This window comes from Lepisma saccharinum, chromosome 29 (assembly GCF_977018435.1).
Source record: "Lepisma saccharinum chromosome 29, izLepSacc3.1, whole genome shotgun sequence".
Classification (NCBI taxonomy): domain Eukaryota; kingdom Metazoa; phylum Arthropoda; class Insecta; order Zygentoma; family Lepismatidae; genus Lepisma; species Lepisma saccharinum.
In genome coordinates this window covers 47,285,471-47,308,104 of record NC_139257.1, presented here as the reverse complement: position 1 = coordinate 47,308,104, position 22,634 = coordinate 47,285,471, and the positions used below count along the sequence as shown (strand labels likewise).

Genomic DNA, 22,634 nt, shown 5'->3' with positions numbered 1-22,634 from the left:
AATCATAGTTCTGTATTAGTGTGTGTCAATGTGTCTGTGGAATTCGATAATCCTTTTTTGTCTCAATATATTACATTTTTAAAGCTTGGACACTGAATTTTGGATGTATGCATACTTAAAATCATATTAATGTTACAGCTATGCTGTGGATGCTTAAGTTGTTTCTCAGAACTGAACTGATGCCTGATATTGGAAAGTATTGGATTGAATTTAATCCTGATACTTCTCCGGAATCCAGGCAAATCATGAAGTCCTGAATACTCTGCTAATTACTTACTTTGATTAATTTTTCACCATTATTGCATGGGAAGATGTTTTTTTTTTTACTAAATGACATTTATTTTAATATTCTCTACATCTTATCTATCAGCTTATGAATATTTTAATACAAGACTGGTAGATATATATCATACACTTCCAAAGGAATACTTCTCATATACAGTAAAACCTCGTTAATTCAGACTAATGGGGGGACCAGTTGACTGGTTTAACGAAAGTCCAGATTAACTGAAATAACCTAAAAGAACAGTAGAAAGTGCATTAAAACTCCGTTTATAGCAACAAAACACATTTATTATGGTGTATTTAAAGAGCATAGGCCTAAATACGCTATGCAGGACAGTACAAAGCTGCGGGAAACAGAATTTCATTATTGGTTGTTGACTGCCTTTTCTTTGGGAAGTTCTCTTGTTGACTTCAAGCCACATTTAAAACATTGCATTGTTTTTTTTTTCTTTTGCCTGTCCGGATTAAGTCCAGCTTATCGGGGTCTGGACTAACGAGGTTTTAGTGTATATCAATTTATTCCAAATTTCATTATACAGGGTGGTGCACAAAAAACTGGCCCGCTTGCCACGCATGTATAGGGCTTCTGCGAGCCAGTTTTTCATGCACCACCCTGCATAATTACAATGCCCAAGCACCAATGGGAATCAGTTCAAAGTGGTATTGCTCAGTTTTGTAAATTATTGACTGTTCATGCACAACTGAATAAAACTCCAAGGGCCTTCCATGATGGCGTAGTGGCATTGTCATCTTATAATCAAGGGGTTGCAGGTTCGATACCCGATGGAGGTTTGGATCCCACTTGAAACTGAAGGTCCATTCCAAATTAGCCTTTCTGTGCATAAAGTGAAAACAAATTGTATCCAATATTGAAATAAGAATGTGTCGTAGCTGCATTTTGAAAATTGAAACATTCTAATGAACTTTCAAAATTATTTCATGCCATGTGAATCTGTATCACTTAAAATATTATTTCCTTTTCCAAATAGGTTTGCGTCGAGGCAAAACCAAAACCATCCAGAAACGTGGCTTGCTTCCAAATGCCCATGCCCTACTTGCCGCAGCAGATTCTGCATGTTGGATGTTTGTTTGATTGAAGAAAGATGAAATGTACTGTAGTTGCCTAACTGAATACCACGGATTAGTGATTTTTTTTTATATATATACGTAACTATAACACTTTCATTTGGTAATATCCACATGTCTGTGATAAGTTGCAGAAAACTAAAAATATACTGCAGGATATACTTACTGTTATTGATTATAGCATTTTGTGAAAATTGATAACTTTATGAAATGTTATGATTGTTACATTTAAGGAGAGTTTCTAGTTAGTAGGGCTCCGAAGTTGATTGAAAAATTACCTATTATTTTATCTATTAAAATGTTTGATTTTTCATAAATAGCAAGGTAGCCATATACTTTAATCTTTAGCAGACAGAGCTTCACTTACCCGTAACCCCCTCTGGATGGGAACTTTGCAAACACATGCTTTTCAAACAAGGCACGAAGTGAAAAAAAAAGCTCTAGAACTAAGGGACATTTCCACTACATTTAATTACAACAATTTTAAAAACTGCACCAAAAAAAATTACCCCTACATGTACTCCTGCTCAATTTAAGGTAAAAATTAGACTTCTAAAGTTGCGAGGCTAGTGTTGCGCTCAAACCATGATCCCCCATGTTGGTACATCACCTATTCACAGCTGGTGTGTCTTCGAGAGTTCAGTTTTTACTGTGTAACCTACAGAGACAACGTGCATGGCAGTTTTAAGATCTGTACAAATTAAGATAATGCAATAATGGAGCAATAGCAGAAGGGAAAAAGCTATGATTTTTAGTGATCATTATTCACTGCTACCCAAGTGAAAGATAAATGAAAGAAGTCTATCGCGTGTGTGTTCTCATCAAGACATGTGAAAAATATTGCTTTCAAAATAGGTTACTGACCAAATTTTCAAACATAAGTTTTAAACTTTTTGAAATTTGCCATAACCTGTAGTGCAAAATAAGAATGATAAAAACTTTTCATATTCTTCACTTTATTTTTCATGAGGCAATTTCAGTTTGTTTCCTTTCTGTGTGCGCAGTCATTATAAATTGTGATCGGGCAGAGAAGAAGAAAAAAAAAGATTGCATCAGTTGCACAGAATATGTCAATACTTAATCAGGGTGGCTACTCCACGACCATGATAAAATTCAAGTACAATTCCCGGTTTTCAAGGTGAAATTTACAAAAATTCAAGGCTATAAGCAGATATTTTCTCTATTTCTGCCTTATGTACTACCATCCACACACACACACACACACACACACACACACACACACACACACACACACAAATATATTAACAATATAAAGGCTCTGTGCGATTCCAATGTATCCACAATTCAATTAAACGTTATATATATTTAAAAATCAAAGAAGGAGAAAGGAAACACTCACCGGACAGTGGAAAGATTCAAAATTTTCTCTTGCTTAGTAGCATCATCTCCTTCTTTGATTTTTATTTAGCCCTTTTGGCCGTCCTTGCTTTTATCCATTATATATATTTAAAATATTTATAATTTAGGCGCAGAGTTTACATTTGCCATTTCACACACAGAGACTCGAAATACATCTACAAAGAAAAGTCACAAATGTCAAAGAGTTATACAAATCTACTAAAAAAATGTTAATTGCATGAGAATTTCAAACTCAAATTTACCTATCTTATCTTGCAATAATATTCTGTCTGTCAGATAGACAAAGAACACTAACAAATCAAAACGGACTGAGATAATTCTGTTTATTCTCCACACAGATTTATCTTCTTTCCTCCATAAACATAAAAGCTAAACCATGAAAACTTGTGTCAGGGCATTTATAAATATGTATAAATAGATTTGGATTAATAAAAGTTGCAATTTTTCACGTCTACGGAGAAAAATTCACGTACAATTCCCATAGACAATAATTCATGCAGCCTGGAATTCAAGGAATTCCCAGTGAGTAGCCACCCTGTTAATTCATGTGTATTGATTACAAGGAAAGAATGTGTATAACATCAAATCACATAGTGAAATGGTATAATATATTTTCAATTTTGTACTGCAAAACAGCTGCCTCATCTCATTAGCCAAGTGCGTTGGGTTGTCGGTTCACAGCCTCACCACTAGGGATGCTATTAAGACAAGTTGAGACATGTCGGTCTCGTTTTGAGTTGTAAATGCCTGTCGTGTTCATTTGTAACTGCCTCATTGACGGTCTCATGTCGATTTATAAACATTCATCTGCTTCTCATCTCTGTTTCGGAGGGTAATTCTTGTCTTCTCAAGTCTCAAACATGGAATAAACATATGCAAAGGGTCACTGTACCAACTTTCATAGTGCATAGAGGTTATTAAGACAAACTTTTCTTAAGGTTTTTTGTTTGATGTCCTGTTTCGATGCTACAGGCCCTCAAAAACTGGATAATATTCCTGATTATACATGCAAACCAAACCGCTGATACTATCATCGTCACCTTGTAATCAAGGGGTCCCAGGTTTGATACCTGGTGGAGGCACATAGTGTTTGCGATCCCACTTTAAACTGTAGGTCCAGTCCCAATTAGTTTTACTGTGCATAAAGTGGACTTAAAACACCAAATCAATTAATCAAACTGCTGATTCAGAATTACTATGAATGAACTGACGTAAATATTATACACAATATTCATAACCCATTTGAGGAAGTAAAGTAAATTAAGTGAACATGATTTTTTTTCATCATCATACCAAAGTCTCGAATGAGATCTAGGACGTGAATTTCAGCAATGTTTGAAGGCATATTTCTTAAGAACCAAAACAAATATCACAGATATTTTGCACATTTCATTTTTGTGTCATTATCCGTAAAATAAATGGACTTAGAACATATTTAATGTCATAGTGGAAATGTTCATTGTCGTAGAGAGTTCAAATCAGATGTTTTTTTCAGAATGATAGGGCTTTTAGCAGAGGTGCAATTTCTGCATCGTACCTCAAAATAATGGAAGTTAAAGAAAGATGATGATGAAAATCTAAATTTTACAAAAAAAAATGGTATCAGGCATGCCCGTGGCCACCACAATAATGAATATCATGTCTACAGGCACCGAGAATGTTAGGTACCGGAAGCACACGTACCGAGGCTCGTGTAAATGTAGCCATGGTACAACCATGCAAAGTTGCGTTGAAAATATGCTGATACTTCTTGTGGGAAAAAATAACGACAATGTAAGTGCCAGTGTTGCCAGCTTAGAGAGAATTTGGCCCTGTGCATGTGGTATGGACCAATTATATAGGGCCTATCCAATGCCGTAATGATAACATTGTCACCATGTAATCAAGGGGTCCCGGGTTCGATAGGCATATTGCACAGTGGTCCAGATCCCACTTTAAACTCTATAAGTCCAGTTCCGTGTAGCCTACTGTGTATAAAGTGAACTTAAAACGTCAAATCAAACTCCATGGACCAAATGTGGAGGAGAAAAAAGACCACCGTTTGAGTACATATACTGACTGTCCTCCAATTCTGACAAAATAAGATCTGAAATTTCGCTAAGTTTTGAAAATTGGGCATATCTCCCAATGTATCCCGATTGTAATTGACGAAATAACGAATGTGGTATGTTATATCTACATATGCACACAGTGACAGCGCCTGCCTGAAATAAGTTGGGGGCTACAGATTTCAGAGTCAAATTCTCGGGGGGCTGACTAATAACGACTAAAATGTACTTACTTCATACTTTTAGGGTATAATTTTACCGCTTGCATATTTTGCAATCAGAACTCAAGATAAATCAATGCGATATTGCATTTTGTTCCATCATATACAAAAGTACTTTTAGGCACGAATATTTTATGTCAAATAAAATTCAATAATTGTTTCTTTTCCTAAGCCATTATTGAGTGGAATAATATCAGAGTGAAGAGTGCAAAATACACTATAGAAACTACACTCATTACATTATCAACTTGCTGGATATTCATATAAATACTACCCGTAACACTATTTCTATGTAAACAGTGTGGCTAACTTGTTGCTAAAATGAGAAAATGAGCCACAGCAAGAAACTACGATAAGATACGTCTGTTTTTATGAGCAGCCACAACTTTTTCAAATCCAAAGATTTTGCAAGCTCTTCAAAGGACAGAACAGATAGAGCACAACCTCACGTCACCAATTAGATTTCGAAGGTTTGTCGCAAGCAACCATTGATGGATGTGAACATTTCAATAAAACAAAGGTTATAAAGTTTGTAAAACGAAATTTTGAATGTTTCAATCATTGCAAGCAGCTACTGAAGGTCTTTAATTTGGCTCCCATTCTCCCTCATAGTGTGCCATGACTCTAAACTGTCCAAATCACAACAGTAGAGAGCGTATAAAGATTGTAGCTTTTCATGCTTCAGAAAACTGGCACTAACTTCATAAAGTAGGCATCAAATAAGCGAAAACACCCTTGAATAGAAACTGTATTAATGATACCATTTTCTCTTCCATGATGAAATATCTTACTTTTCTTGTTCACCGACTGGAATTCAGAACTTAGGGCTAGAAATGGGGAGGATGTGAGAAATACCGTCCACTTAAGGACGTGCCACTCTCAAGGAACAAAAATATTTTCAAATCTACCTCCATTACGAGACAAATATATTGACATAAAATCAATGCATTGGGCATTTTGGTTAGAGAAGTGACTGCTGAAGATTATAATTTTATTTCAGAATATATTATGCTCTGAATATTGATCAGAATTAGATCAATAGTTATATGAGATGTGCTTCAAAGATTGATTCTTCTGCACGGAATCAATTTTGTCCACTTTGACGGAACTGCAGAAATTATTTTCTAACATCACAAATAATAATTAATTAGCATGTAGGCCTAGGCCTGCAAAGAATGAAATTTGCCCAAGCATGCTGATTTTTGCATCGAATGCAAAAATGTTTACTTGATTGGATTTGCATTAAGATCCACTATATATACAGAAGCTAATTGGGACGAGACCTACAGCTTATTGTGGAATCCGAGACACTTAATGATATGTGCCTCCACCGGGGATCGAACCCGGGATGCCTTAATTTCAAGGCAGCAGTATTACTGCTAGATAACCAGGGCAGGGAGGTATAATGTTAATATTTCCAATTCTTCACGTTTAAGAATTAGTTACTTTGTGTACTCTTTGATTTATTAATGTCGATTTCTCCCTCCTGAATATTTGCACCAATAAGGATAGATATAACGATGAAAACAATGAGAGAACATCGATAACACTCATACCATTGTCGATACTCGAATAAGGAACTAACAAACAGTAAAGAACATTTGACGTCTCTTTAGATGTTGAACTTTGTCCTACTTAAAAAAAAAAAATTTATACATCTGCTAGGTTTATTCAGAAATATAGCAATACGATTTATGGAGCCTAATAATGTACACGTTTAGCTGCATATGCCAACAATTAAAGAACAATCTCACAGCCACTGAATACGTCGTCCACCTACGAGGCAGGTAACAGATTTCGTAGCAAGTTTGGCTGGCACTCATGATTGGACCATTACGTAGTATGAAATGGTAGCCACTGCTATCCAGGCATATCTGCATATATCGCCCTCCCCTTGATTTTAGAACACATCGTATTAAAAGTAACTTTGTGATTTAACTGAACTAGAAAATGTACTTGAACATTGTACTTGCCTCAATGGAATTTTAATAATGGAAAATGTAAACTTAAACTTTTTACGTTTCCGGTTCAAAATGCGCCTACCCTACTAAATTGGGGGGGGGGGAGCTTCAGCCCCCCCTGTATGTACACAAATGAACAAAAAAAATAGAACTATAATTTGTAGTTTGGAAGAACTGGCACGTTAATTGCTGCCACATGTGCTGATATACATCTCAGCCAGTGGCAAAAAGGTTAATAATTCAACACAATCAGATATTAGGTTGTTTAAAATACTGAAATTAAAGGAGAAAATAATTCTGTATTTCAATTGTACCTTCCTGCAATAAATTTTTGTCAAATTATTTCCTAAAATTGCCATCACATTGCAACATATACTTGTGCAAAGAAACAAATTTTCTGTTGTAGAATTTTTTGGAAAACTACATACAAAAAAATGCATAAAATGACTATCAAGGAGTAAAGTGCAGTTAAGAAACACACAAAAAAGTAAAAATTCAATAAGACCTGAATTGAAAGAGTTCTGGATATGACCAACAAGTAGAGGCACATATTTTTGGTAAATAAAAAAGCAAAATTTCGGTACAAAAACATTCAATTTCGGATTCAAAAGCGGTAAATAAAATAAAATTTCGGTGTTATAGCGGAGAATAATCACATCAAAAGTGCTATAAAAATGATATTTTGGTTTTAAAATTGTGAATATAATCCTAAATTTGATTTAAAAACTGCTCTTATTACACAAAATAAACTTACCCCTTCTAATAGCACATTTATGTAGTTACCAGAGTATTAAGTTTACTCCTACATAAAGCGGTCCATTTTTGCTTCTCAAACATTTATAGCAGAATCCGTGAATTGCATAACTCACAGCATACTTCAGACTTCAAAAAGTGTCCCGTCGGTATATAAACGGTAAATTTCGTGTTTAAGAGTATATTTTGCATTATTTCGTGACAAAACAGGGTAGAAAAATGCACCTCAGATCTTTCAGAAACATGAAAAATGAACATTACAGCATGTTATTTCATATTTCGTGTTTTCGTTAAAAACGAAATTTGCATGCAGACCAAAAAGACAAATATGTCAACAATTAAAATTGCATGGAGATCCAAAAAACCTTCCTACAATTTTTTTGAACAGTGTATTATGTTTAACATTGGCCTTCCCTGTTGTAGTAGTGGTAACTCATCGCCTTGTAATCAAGATGCAAGCACATAATGGTTCAGATTACACTTTTAAAATTTAGGTCCAGTCTTGATTAGCCTATCTGTGCATAAAGTGGAATCGAAACAATAATTTGATCAATATTGTTTAACATGATATTCAAGGTCACCCTCCTCCCCTTTTCATCAACTTCAGAGTCGTTCTTGTTACATTTAGAGGTTGTAGTTTTGTAGTATTAAGTAGAGTACAAACCAGCATAATGACATTTGAAATCGATTTGACAATTCCAGATGCACAATTCATTTTTGCATTTGATAATTTTTTAATAATTGTTTTTCAGGCATATTTCTTAGAATTATATTGGAGAATCATTCCATTCGCTGTTAAATAGTTGTAACAATATAATACTTAGTTACCTGCATAACATTTTGGAAGTTATGTTTTTAGAATTGTTAAAAGCTGTGGACATTAAAGTAATACTCCAATAAAATGACTTTTCTATTATGTACTCATTTTTGACATCCAGCTTATACAGCAATACCTACATTTTTCCTGTAACTTCACAGATCACCTGGCTTGCTGGCATTTTGAGTTGCTACACTCAAGAATACTAGTAGCAGATTTAATGGCAAAGAGTACCCGATGAGTTACGAAATTCCCCTGGCAATGTTGCCATTACTTTATTGATACATTAAGTTTGTTTTAAGCCACACACAGTCCAACCTGTTACCTTTACTGCACGTGATATCTTAACATTCTCTGTACCAATCAAGAGAGAGGAAAATGTCTGCTAGACACCAAGGAGTAAATAGAAACCAGAGAAGCAGAAATCATTTTGTGTGTCCATTAAAGCAGCTTGCTTTGAAATTTTCATGGCAGTCTTAAGGTGGCGGAGTGGCCAGCACATCCCGCTACGACGCCACGGGTACCAGATTCGAATCCCAGCCTGGGCATGGATATTTACGAGTGTCCACCAATTTCATATCATTATAATCATTATACTAAACGCAACTGGCAGCTGGGAAACAGCGATCACTTGAATTTTTTTAGACTAAGATTGGGCATTTTCGAGTCAGAAGGTACCGATCGTTGTTTGCAGGACGAAACAAATGAGCGCTGGGTTCACCACATGTTACGAAACATACTGCAAAGGGAGAAAGAGTTTTCTAGGTCAACACCAGAAATCAGCGGGTTCAACTGCACACGTGGTTCTGCACGTTGAAGTTTCCGGAAGGACCACCCACAGGTCGGAATGCAGGCGGACACAGTCATATAAAGGCAACAGGCTAAAACAGAAGTATGCTTGGCAACCTTGCTTCGGGAGAGCGATGTGATCCCTTCACGTTTTACTTCGCAACCGAGTTTGTTGACACCCATTGGACCACACGCCCCCGAAAATGATTGGGGGACAGGACGTGCCAGAAACAGCCATCAAGGTCAACAGCCAATTGGAGTTGCATTCAGTATAGTCATCCTGATCTTCGCAAATTAACCAAAAAGTGAAGTAAAATAAAGCAAATCAATCAATCATAGGGTGGCTTTCCCTTAAGTTGTGGTTGCTGCAATTAAGTTTTATGTTTGGCAAGGGTGCAAAAAGCAACAGCTTAAGTCAACCATGGTTCCATGCACAGCAAACAAAGGAGAAATCACAGAAAATCTATAAATGCAGTTTATTGTGTTAATAGCAGGATGCAAATTAACACTTATGCTACATTGTCCTTCACAACCAAGTTTTTCCAGTCATTCAAGCAAAATTTCAATGTTGCAAAATTACATCAGTGTTAACAACACACAGGTCATCACAATTTTTCTAAGGACTGGAAGACTGATGGTTTGGAGTCGGTCCATTGTTGATTTCAAGATGGCTTTTCTTCACCAGACCCAACCTTAAAGCAGGGTTCCATCGGAACTGCAGAATCCGAAAAACCTATAAGAATCAGAAAAAAATTACATGGATAAATATGTCAGAATAATTAATTCAGAACAATAAGTTGCTGACCAAGGCAGTTTATCAAGATAAAAACACTTAACACTTATTGTTTTTAATATGGAAACAAGGCTTAATTATATTACAATTAATTCAGTAATTGAAATCCTATCAAGAGTAAACAGCGAAAAATCGTGTTTTGTGATTACTTTCTACACCGATCGGATGAATTTCAAAACTTGCAACTCTTAATTGATGGGCATAGAATAACCAGCGTCAGTAGGGAGAGTTATAATAATAATAATAATAAAAAAAAACAATGTGAAATAAAGTAAAAATGAGTAACTGTGGTGAAAACTAATGCACCACAAGTCCCTCTTTGGACCAAAGGTGGAATACAATTTAATTACAATGGATCTTATCTTCCAACTGACTGCTAATATAATGGCATATAACATTCCAAATATTTTCTGAGCTTCCATTGTTTACCAGATTTGTTTAATATATTGCTCCAATCTAGATTGTTCCAGAATTTAATTGTTTAAACCATAACTAGGTGTGTTGCCTGCAATGCAATTGCCAGGGTCTTCAGCCAAGAAAGTTATAGAAAATATGTGGACAGAATAAGGTATGCACATACCTAAAGTTACTGCAGTTAGTGTTAAAATCAAGTTGCAGTGGCTAATGTAAACCCTATTGGTGGCATTATGGAAAAAAAAAAACATGCATCATTGGGAAGTCTTAATGAAAAAAGAATGTTGTCATGAGTCCGTTGAGCTGATGCTGATGAAGATGCATTATGAGCTGGCAAACAAATATTCAGCAATTACCGTAACTTGAAATGGTTCCAGAAGTTTCAATAACTTTGTTCTCTATACCCCCTGCTTTACAATCCAAATATTAGAGAATGGGAAACAAATTGCTTCCATTTTTGTTCTAGCAGGACAAACTTTTCTCTTCTCTTCTTTTTTTGGCAATTACTGAATCAAAATAAATTTCACGATTGAGTTTGGGAGTGTAGTCCATAGACTTGTAACTTGCATGATTTATTTTTGTTCAACTGACACACGCATTTTCCTAGTTAATATTATGTGATGCTCAAATGTAGGACACGTTCAGGAAAAAAAAACTGACATCTGGTAATCCTAGGGAAGTGTCAATTTCTTCTTGACTTCTAAATATTAAACTTTTTCATTGGAAGGACATGTCTTACTTTATTTCTGTGGATCTGTTGAATCACGATTCCAATTGTGTAATGATTTTTACACAGGAGTATGAGGAATGTGTTTAGAATACTGAAATGATTGAGAAAGTAAACCTGGACGTTCAGATAAAGTAATTTGTACGTTTCAAGATGTAGAAAATATTAATTTGCGAGGAACTATGCCATGAAAAGTACGCAAGTCACTTTAAAAAAAAATGTTTCTGCAGCATTACACTCACTATACCACCTTAAAAACATTTTGACCATAGGAGGTAAAGAAAACACATGTATTGACCTCAACAGTGAATCATCCCCTCCCACAAGGCAATGTTTTATGGAAATTCTATGGAAGATCATGGAACGATCTACCAAATAACATAACATAAACTCATCATCGGTAATGGTTCCGATTGTTTTATGATTTCTCCAGCACAAAGACTAATTATCGTAGAATTTTGGAAATAATCACGCAAAATTTGAACCTTCCTTAAGTAATGAGCACTGTTTGGACTCAAAAAAAGTTATTTATTTTGAAAAAAAAACTTGAAAATTACCTTACACACTTCTCATGGACAATATATTCTCAGTCGACAAGCGACAGTAAATATCGTAGAAGCGTGGGAATGAATTTATTTGAATGAAGTATTTGTAATTTATTTAAGCAAGGTAAAAGAGGGCTTCTTAAAGTACTCGATATTAGCAAAAATATGATCATAAACTGGAGCACACCCCTAGAAGTAATTCTGACGGTGCCCATGAAGTGTAATATCCTTCAAGGTGGGTCCTGGACTGAAAAAGGTTGAGAACCACTGGGTTAGACTAAAGATGCATCAGAGAATTGGATGAAGATGTCAACAGATTCTGTAGATACAGCTGAAAAAAAGGTATGTTACAAAATATCCAGATGATGTTTTTGTTTGTTTATAAACAGATTTTGATGTTCAGATAGGCTAATTAGGACTAGAGCAAAGTCGTATGTGGGATCCAAAGCAGCGTGTATTCTGCTGCCACCAGGAGAGTTGAATACATGACAACAGCAACAGCATTGTCATTGGAGAGAAATAAACAGAAAGAACTTGTGCCAAATATAATTATTAGCTGTTCGATCTCCACCGAACACCTCTGACTCGTTTATTTCGTCATGCCAAATATAATTATTAGCTGTTCGATCTCCACCGAACACTTCTGACTCGTTTCTTTAGTCATTTTTAACATTCGTACTTACCTATTCTGCATTGGGAAAGATTCTTTAAGGTAGAATTTTGCTTCTTTCACGAAAGTAAAATTAATTTTTCACATTAACAGTATTTTTTTTTCCGCTTGTGTAACACACAATAAGGTGGGCACAGCTTGAGTAGCGTTGTGGATCATGAGTGGGTATGCAGTGTTTCCAACCTTTTTAACCGAAAAATACCTACTTAGCCCCACAAACTATTCAAAGATAGCCCCACGAACCATTTCCGGTAAGGTTACGTTAGGCAAGCTTAGTTAAAATTTTGTTCGTAAAACAGTGCGATACAGCTCTTGCAAAACAATGGCGTGGTTGGAAACAGTAACAACGGGTTACATCATCAAACATGAACATCTGGTTCACTTAAAGCAAATAAAAGCAACGGCAATTGTGTTACGGAGAGATATTTTTCTTCAAAAATACATCAATTTCCGTTGAAATAGATTTCAAGATGCAAGAAAATACCTCCACGAACTTTGAACATGCTACGGAAACTCCTTTCCGTAAGTACTTTCTTCTGTAAAAATGAAGAAATGTGTTTGGCGGAGATCAAACAGTTACCATATAATTTTATCACAACAGAAGATGAATCAATTTAAAAGGGTAATACACAGTACAGCATAGGTATTCACGCATCCTCGATTTGGAGGGAAGGGGAAAGAAAAAGAAAATACCTCCACGAACTTTGAACATGCTACAGAAACTCCTTTCCGTAAGTACTTTCTTCTGTAAAAATGAAGAAATGTGTTTGGCGGAGATCAAACAGTTACCATATAATTTTATCAGAACAGAAGATGCATCAATTTAAAAGGGGAATACACAGTACAGCATAGGTATTCACGCATCCTCGATTTGGAGGGAAGGGGAAAGAAAAACTGCTTTCCAACTGTTACCTTTTGTATCTTCTCGTTTTTTTTTCTTGGGCAAGTGTTCCTCAGCCTCTCTATCTTCTTCCATTGAGGTAAGGTGCTGTTTAACAGCTCTGTTCGTAATAAACATGACACATTTACCACATCTGCGACCTTCTGCACGGATAAGCAGTGACCTACAAGTACTTGTAATGGACTGTTTTGCTTGTTCTGGACTTAATCCAAATAGTAACCCTAAATTCACTATATCATATGCGTTTCTTAAATGAGATGGATTATCAGCACAACTGCTGATGAAAACATTCCTTGATCGTCCAATTTCATGGCATATGTGAGAGTAGGCGATGACACTTTTTCTGAAGGTTGAACTTGTTATTGCAGGTGCATAGGTAATTTCGAAGTATATTCCTTTTTCTGCCGCTAAATTGTACATTTTTCTGTTACATCTGAAATATCCTGGTTCAAAAGAAATTACATCAACATTTTGGGAAGAACAGATATGTTGAAATACAGCCGTAGTAGTCGGTATAAGTGCAAAGATATCATATTCTTTCAAATTCTTTGATTGATTGAGTTTGTGAGTTTGATCTGCTTCAGACACTTTTACTGTAATTCTGTTGAACACCTGAATAGTACTACAGTCTAAGGAATCGATACCTTCTAAGGGAGGAGGAACAATGTCGCTTGTATCACCAGCTTTACCCCTCTCCTTCTCCTTTGTTTCGAAAATTGATTCATCCAGTATTGTATTAACCGCTGCTACCCTGTATCCTAATACACTTAATCTCATCAACATTGCTTTAAGATCTGGAGAATCCTTGCGGCGATCTTTTAACACAATGTTCAAATCACAAAAACCGTGAACTGATCTTGACTTCATTTTCTTCCTTCTCTGGTGTATTCAAATAGTATTTAATCACAATCAATGGAATAGAATAAAAATCATTTGGCACAGCTTCTTGGGAACTTCTCCTGTAGTTATCTATGGAACATCTGCGGGGGAACAGCTATACAGAAGACACAAGAAAACCACCATAACTTTTGTAATTTTTGAGGATCTCACTTATCGCACAACATTTGAGCAACCTAGTGTTCTGACGTCACGGGAGAAATCTTTTTAATTTTAGGCTAAAAGCCTACGTTGTTAGCTTAGGCTAGCTATGTGTAGTTTTCTTAGCCTACATAATAATTTTTCATTGTATTCATGACAACCTAACCTAACCTCGTAAGATTCATAGTCTGACGTAAGAATACAAGGTAGCAAGACTGTTGTGCGATAAGGAAGACCCGTCTTGCATACAGTATCTACACAGACTACTATAATCGCAGATTTCTGTTTGGTTCGACCCATCGGGAAATGACTTCTCGACTTTTCGGGATCCCGAGCAGTTGGGGAAAACCGAATGGTCATTTTAATAAGTCGTTAGTTCTGGACATTTTCTGCATTGTATTTGTCTGGCACTTCTCGGAACATGTTTTTATTCCAGAAATCCAAAAGTAATCACTTAAGGTGAAATTAGGTTTAAATTCCCGGCCCGAAGTTTTCGCGTAGTTTCAGAGTAGTTGTCTGTGATTGATTATCTTTCCCGTTGGTCTCACTTATCGCACCACATTCAAACACCTTGTAGAGATCTGTGTATAGAGACCATGTGAAACTTTTTGACTGAGTTGAAGTTCTATTTCTCTCGAAACGATTTTAAGTGTAATACCGGAGAGGATATGCCAAATTTATAAACGAAATATAATTAAGGTTAAGTACAGTGAATGTGTAGTTTTTGTGTATGATAAATTGTGTGCAACTTTTTATGATATATTGTAAACTATTTGTAGACGAAACTTTTAGTACTCCACTTGTTACCCTTGATATTTTTCATACCTGTGTATGACAGGTTTTCGGAAGTAAATATTATGATCATAGGATTGTCAGCATCCAAGTTTAATCTGTTCGCCTGGTGTTCGAATGTAATCGCGATCCAGTTACAATAACGGCTGTTCTGAAAATTCATTCTACTGTTCATAGGTGTGTTGAAACTCCTACTGTTTTATTTAGCGATGCTCGCAACTATTCTGGGTAAATGTCTGTTATATCGGAGACACATTTCTTCATTTTTACAGAAGAAACTACTTACGGAAATGGGTAACAGTAGTATAAGCCGGAGACACATTAAACTCGTTTGTTTTCAAATAAAAATCATTGCTACTTACCTCATATGCATAGCGGAATATTTTTCAAGCTGGGGATCACTTTTTTTTTCATGAAAAAAGCGTTATTTTTAACATTATAATCATTTATTGTTCGTTGCTAATTCGGCGCGCAAATTTTGACTCACGTTGTCTATCGTCAGCTGATGTGCAGTGTTTCCAAACTTATGAACCGATAAATGCCGCACAAACTATTCACGAAAGGTTTTGAAGCGAAAATTGAGGCTAGACTCTACTTTACGTCCTTATCTGCATGGTGATTGCTTCTTTGCGATCGTGGTGCGGCACCCGGCATCTCTTCGGGTAAGTACCTTTTTCTTTTTACACTTTCTGTTCACGATAGCCCCACTATCCATTCACGGGGTCGAGGTATGCCTGCGAGGTTAGGTTAGGTTCCATTAGCACTCATTTCACCTCTAAATATGTGCTTGATCATCTAAAAAATCCTCAGTACGTTCAATTGCGCATCTCTTCGGGTAAGTACCCTTTTTTACACTTTCTGTTCACGATAGCCCCACTATCCATTCACGGGGTCGAGGTATGTCTACGAGGTTAGGTTAGGCCTGTTAGGTTCCATTAGCACTCATTTCGGTAACAGTAGTATAAGCCGGAGACGGATTTCTTAAAATTTACAGGAGAAAAGACGAGAAAGTACTTACGGAATTGCGTTCTTGGGGACTTTCTGAAGCCAGGGAAATTGTTTTTTAGAATCGTGCAACGTATTTTGCCTGTAAATAAGGTATTTTTCGTCAATCATGCATCTCCGCTGTACGATAGCTCGTGCCGCCATTACCGTCGACTACGTGAATCAAATGTTCCGTGCGTTCGGTTATGTAACCCCCTCACAGTGTAGCAACTACGCGGAAGTTTTACAAGATGACGTGTGAGCATTTTTTTTTTTGTTTTTTTTTTCAATGTAAGGTAAGAGTCTAGTTTACGTCCTTTTCCTAAGGAATACGTGTCATATATGGTTGGAAAGCTTACTTTATAAGGAATTCAACAACGTAAATCCCAAAGCGAGCAAAAATTTCCTGAAGGAGTAAATCGAGAAAAACCGATGTTGTCCGGATATGCGCAATTGAACGTACTGAGGAATTTTTTAGATGATGAAGCACATATCTAGGGGTGAAATGAGGGTACCAGTTAGATAAGTCTGAGACACATTCAACTCGATTTTTTTCAAATGAAAATCATTTCTACTTACCTCAAATGCATAGCAGAACATTTTTCAACCTGGGGATCACTTTTCTTTCCATGAAAAACACGTTATTTTTAACATTATAATTCTTTATTTGTCAGTGCTAATTCGGCGGCCATATCTTGACTCACGTTCTCTGTCGTCACCTGATATGCAGTATTGACAGCTATAAATGCTGCACATGCTATTTACAATTGTTCCACAAACCATTCACGGAAGGTTATGTTAGGTTCAGTTAGGTTAGGAAAATTTAGAAAAATAAATTTCAACAAAAAAAATTAACATCTTGTCAAACTACCCCGTTGTTGCTACACTGACAGGGGGTTACATAACCGAATGCTTGGAACATTTGATTCACGTAGTCGATGGCAATGTGGCATGAGCTATCGTGCAACGGAGATGCATGAATGACGAAAAATACCTTACTTACAGGCCAAATAAGTTGCACGATTCAAAAAAACTATTTCCCCGGCTTCAGAAAGTCCACAAGAACGCAATTCTGTAAGTACTTTCTCGTCTTTTCTCCTGTAAATTTGAAGAAATCCGTCTCCGACTTATCTAATCGTTACCTTTATTTTTTTAACTATGCTTACCTAACCTAACCTTGCTGGAAATGGTTCATGTGGCTATCGTGAATGGTTTTTGGGGCTATCCGTCAATGGTTTGTGATGACATAATGAACAGGAAAGTAGGTATTTTTCGGGTAAGAATGTTGAAACACTGCATACCCACTCCAAATTGACAAAACACAAGCACGACACGCGATAATCCACAGCTGTGCGTACCATATTGTATGTTCTGCAACTGAAGAAAGGACCCCAAAAAATTACGCGTAATGTGAAAAATCGAAGTTCTTTTTGTGTAAAAAGCATAATGGCACCTTCAACTATGTTCCGCAATAGACAATTGGTAAGTACGAACCATTTAAAAGTGAAAATATCCGATAGAAATGTGTCTCCGATATAACAGACAATTACCCTATTCGGTAGAATAAGAGGTACCAGTTTCATAGATCGGAGACACACATAAAATCACATATTTTGTGTTTCATATGGTTCGTGATTACCAATCATGTATTGCGGAACATAGTTCAAGGTGCCATTATGCTTTTTACATGAAAACAAACTCAATTTTTCACATTCTGAGTGCTGTTTTGGTACTACTTTACTATACCGGAGACACCTATCAATGATTTATTTCACAATTTTTTGCATTGCTAACGTACTGTTCTGCATTGCGGAACATTTCTTTAGGGGAAATAGTAAATTTGTAACGAAAATAATGTCTATTTCTTACATTAACGAGTACTTACTGTTGTTCCTTATTTCCACACACAATATGGCGATAGCTTACCCGTTCATCACGCATTGTGCCAGTGTTTTGTCAATTTGGAGTGTGCATGCAGTGTTGCAACCTTGTTCACCAAAAAATACCTACATTTGAAAAAAAAATTCACGAAATTTTTTCACCAAAAAAAAGTTGAATTTTTGACATAAAGAGTCTAAAGGGTTAGGGTCTGTTAGCACTCCTTTTGTTCAATTTAGCATATACGGACAACATCGGTTTTTCTCGATGAACGGTTTAACCTTTCACGTCCTGCATTCCACTTCTTCTTCAAATTCCGTGTTGAATTACAGATTCCACGGTATCTTCCACACCCAGCAAAAACTTCACGATGCATCCTCGACACGTCATCTTGTAGCGATAACACATCGTGGTTTGAAACACTGACTACGGGGTTTACGCATTGTGCTCTCATGCAGAAAGCAAATGGCGGCAGCAGCAATAGCGCATATTGTGCTCTCGTGCAGAAAGCAAATGGCGGCAGCATCAATAGCATGTTGGAAATAGATTTTCGTAGAAAACCACATGCATTCGCATTAAAATGGATCAAAACTACATTCCCGAACATCAACAATGCTACAGAAAATGATTTGCGTAAGTACTTTCTCCTGTAAATTTGAAGAAATCCGTCTCGGGTATAATGAAGTGTTACCATGCTTTTTTCACTGAGAAGCGTAAGTAAAGTGTTACCGTGTTTCAACCTTCGTCACTGAAAAATACCTACTATCGTGTTCGTCACCGGTGGAAATTATTTATTATGCACGGGTAGCTGACGGATAGCCCCACGAACCATACACAGATAGCCCCACAAACCATTCATGGATAGCCCCACAAACCATTCACAGATAGCCCCATGAACCATTCACGGATAGCCTCATGAACCATTCTCGGATAACCCTACGAACCATTATGCACGGTAGCTGACTAATTGCCCCACGAACCATTTCTGATAAGGTTAGGTTACATTAGGCAAGCATAGTAAAAAAAAAAGGGGGATTGAAACAATGACAGGGACTTACATCATCAAACGTATGCAACATTCTGTTGTTGTAGGGCAAGCAAATGAAAGAATGGCAATTGTGCGTCGGTGAGATATTTCTCTTGAAAAATACATGATTTCCCAGTCAAATATATTCCTCGGTGAAAGAAAATACCTCAACGAACGTTGTAAACCTTGGAGAAACTCATTTCCGTAAGTGATTTCTTGTGTAAAATTGAAGAAATGTGCCTCCGATGTATGAAACTGTTACCGAATAAAATTCCATTAGATTTCTTTGCAACCTTCAAACCCTTTACAGAGATTTAAGGCCGAACCAACACGATAAGCTGCACGTATCGCTTGCCGTTCATGCTGGGCAGTTTTTCAATGATGTGCATTCTGTCGCCTTGGTCTCTCTGTACATACATGATCAGTGCATGTTTGTAGACAGAATGGGCCTGTGTTGCTTATTGTTTCTCTTTTTGGTGCGAACCCCCTCTCCCCTGCTGTTGCTTGCAGCTGCAGTCTGGAATCTCCCTTAGGGAGACTAATGCATCAAGTGTCTGGGACACCAACCTTTGTTAATTCCTGCTAAGAGAGCATTGCAGATGCCTTTGCAACAAAACATTTGTGTTATGATAGTGGGTAACGGTACGGTATAGTGAAAACACATTTCTTCAAATTTACAGGAGAAACTACTTACGGAATTGAGTTTCTGTAGACATTTGGAAGCTCGTGGAAGTGTTTTCTTCCTTCGTTCAACTTATTCGGCCGGTAAATAATTTTTTTTTCGACATTAATGTATCTTCGATCCACGATAGCTCTTGCCACCATTACTGTCGACTACGTGAATCAAATGTTCTGTGCGTTCGATTATGTAACCCCCTGTTAGTGTAGCAACCATGCGGTAGTTTTACAAGATGACGTGTGAGCATTTTTTTTTTTTTTTTCAAATTTAATTTTCTGTTTGCCTAACCTAACCTTCCATGAATGGTTTGTGAATCAATTTTCGTTTAAAAACCTTGTGTGCGGCATTTTTCGGTTAATAAGTGTTACTGTAGCAACCACGCGGTAGTTTTACACGTTGACGTGTGAGTGAGTTTTTTCTTTCCAATTTAATTTTCTATGTTTGCCTAACCTAACTGAACCTAACCTAACCTTCCGTGAATGGTTTGTGGATCAATTTTCGCTTAAAAACCTTCTGTGAATAGTTTGTGCTGCATTTTTCGGTTAATAAGTTTGGAAACACTGCATATCAGCTGACGATAGACAACGTGAGTCAAGATTTGCCCGCAAATTAGCAACGAACAATAAATACTTGTAATGTGAAAATCCCACGTTCAAAAATGTTCATCTATGCATAGCAGGTAAGTACAAATGTAAATAATTAGGAAATAAACGAGTGAAATGTGTTTTCACTATACCATATTGTTACCATGTAGGTGAAGCATTTACATTAAGAAATTGTGATGTCCTTAGCAATAACAATATCAAATAAATGTACTTTTCAGCATAAGTATTAACAAACTTAAAATTTTAGTATCTGCGAAACGTCTGATATTCCTTTATTTTTTTATTTTTCACATTGGTACCGTACTTACGTATTCTGCATTGCTAAGGATTCTTGAAGGTGGCATTTCGTTTTTTTTCATGAAAATAATTTCAGTTTTCCACATATCGAGTAATTATTGTTCGTTCGTTTTTTGTTTGAGTTACAGACAATATGGCGGGCAAATCTTGACTAGCGTTGTTTATGATCAGTGGGTGTGCAGTGTTTTCAACCTTCTTCATGGAAAAATACCTACTTTCATGTTACTGATTTTGTATTTTTTTCCGGGTTCAAAAACCCCACAAACCATTTATAAATAGCCCCATGAACCATGCACGGCAACGTTAGGTTAGGCAAACAGTTAAAATTGTCATCTTCAAAATTGTCATGTTCTTGGAAAACAATGGTGTTGTTGGAAACACTGACCGGGGGTTACATCATCAAATGCACGCAACATTTGGTTCACGTAGTGAAATGACATAGAGGCAAGAGCTTTCGTGCATTGGAGAGACATTAATCTTCAAAAATACATGATATACCAGCAAAATAAATTAAGCAATGGGAAAAAACACTTCCACGACCTTTCAAAAGTGTACGGAAAGTCAGTTCGGTAAGTACTTTCTCCTGTAAAATTGATGAAATATGTTTCGCGGATAGTAAAATTTTACCGTCCATGGAAAGTGGACATGCATGCGAAAGGTACTTTTTAAGTTGTTTTTTTTTTTTCAACATAAATATATATTTTTTCGAAATCCAAATAATTCTCATTACTTTAAGGAAGTTTCAGATTTCGGGATTGCCAAAATTGTACGATAATTAGTCTTTCTGCTAGGAGAATTTGAGAAAATCCTAAAACAATCAGAACCGTTACCTTAATATGTATTGTTTTACGTACAATTCATCTCAATCAAGAAACATTGGAACTCAGTCAATAAACATTTTTTTCATTTTTGAAGTTATGGTGCCATTATTCATCAACACTTCCCCAAACTATCTTTGGCCTGGCCATTGTTAAGTAAGTTTCTGTAATAACTTGTGAGTTACATACTGTATGTTGATAAAATTGAATTTTTGCGTTGACAGTACAGTGTTAATATTTATGTTGGGAACATTTTCAATTACTGAGGCAATCAGGAACAGGAATTCTTATTTTGATGTTAAAATAGTTATTTTATTCCTTCAGGTTAAAGAAAATGGCAAAAGTAAAAAATAAGTTGAAGAAGAAGGCAAAGTCTGAAGCTGTCAGTGTAAAGTCAAAAGCTGTGAAGAAGCTGAATCCGTTTGAAGTTCATATTAATCGACAGAAGCATAAAATCCTTGGTAGGGAGTCTAAACATGACGTTGGTCTTCCTGGTGTTTCTAGAGCCAAGGCTATTCAAAAGGTATGTGTGTTCCATTGAAGGTATTCTTCTTTCTCATTTACTTGGTTGTAATTGTATTATTGTAACTGCAGACAGTGAAATTTCTTGAGTAGCAAGGCCCAATTTGTTTTAGTAGAAATGGTTAAAATTGTCAAGTACAAGCCCAAAATTCATGAGTACTAGAAACAGATATGAAATATTGATTTATTTATTTGCAGTGGCGGCGATGGGTTGCAAATCGTGGGGGGGGGGGGGCAAAGACAGTATATTTCTCTTCGAAGATAAGGTTTAGGTTAGTGCAGGGGTAAAAGTTCTGAACAGTGGAGGGGGGAGGGGAAACTGCCCTCCCTAATTGCCGCCACTGTTTATTTGTATGGGAAATATGTACAATATATATTTATGTGCAAAAACTCAACATACTGTACATAATTCAGATTTGATATCCTATAATATTCTCTCTTTTTCATATGAAGCTAAAGTTCCGAATTAGTCTTGCTATGGTTAGTGCAACGATTTCTTAACAAACCTGAAAACTGAAAATATTCTTGCACAATCAGCATTTGCTAAAGTAAACCAAATTCCTCTGAACAGTGGAACCTAAATTTTATGCTTTTCAGAGGACCA

At 36.4% G+C, this 22,634-nt stretch overlaps 3 protein-coding genes across 3 annotated transcripts in view; 2 read left to right on the top strand and 1 right to left on the bottom strand.

Annotated features, from left to right (window-relative positions):
• LOC145981562 (E3 ubiquitin-protein ligase TM129) overlaps positions 1-8,650 on the top strand; it is a 28,443-nt gene extending 19,793 nt beyond the window's left edge. The window contains exon 6 of the mRNA XM_083114902.1: positions 1,275-8,650. Coding sequence (XP_082971028.1) covers positions 1,275-1,392 — 118 coding nt within the window. The 3' untranslated portion in view covers positions 1,393-8,650. The remainder of the gene's footprint in view (positions 1-1,274) is intronic.
• Positions 8,651-9,799: 1,149 nt separating this feature from the next.
• LOC145981627 (ribonuclease P protein subunit p30-like) lies at positions 9,800-14,440 on the bottom strand. The gene is made up of 2 exons (XM_083115008.1): positions 13,402-14,440; positions 9,800-10,073 (listed from the first exon to the last, which is right to left on the bottom strand). The coding sequence occupies exons 1-2, from the start codon at positions 14,255-14,257 to the stop codon at positions 10,003-10,005; spliced, it is 927 nt and encodes a 308-aa protein (XP_082971134.1). The 5' UTR covers positions 14,258-14,440; the 3' UTR covers positions 9,800-10,002.
• A 551-nt stretch (positions 14,441-14,991) lies between these two features.
• LOC145981626 (nucleolar protein 14-like) overlaps positions 14,992-22,634 on the top strand; it is a 54,657-nt gene continuing 47,014 nt past the window's right edge. Inside the window, exons 1-2 of the mRNA XM_083115007.1 lie at positions 14,992-15,127; positions 21,833-22,031. Coding sequence (XP_082971133.1) covers positions 21,843-22,031 — 189 coding nt within the window. The 5' untranslated portion in view covers positions 14,992-15,127; positions 21,833-21,842. The remainder of the gene's footprint in view (positions 15,128-21,832; positions 22,032-22,634) is intronic.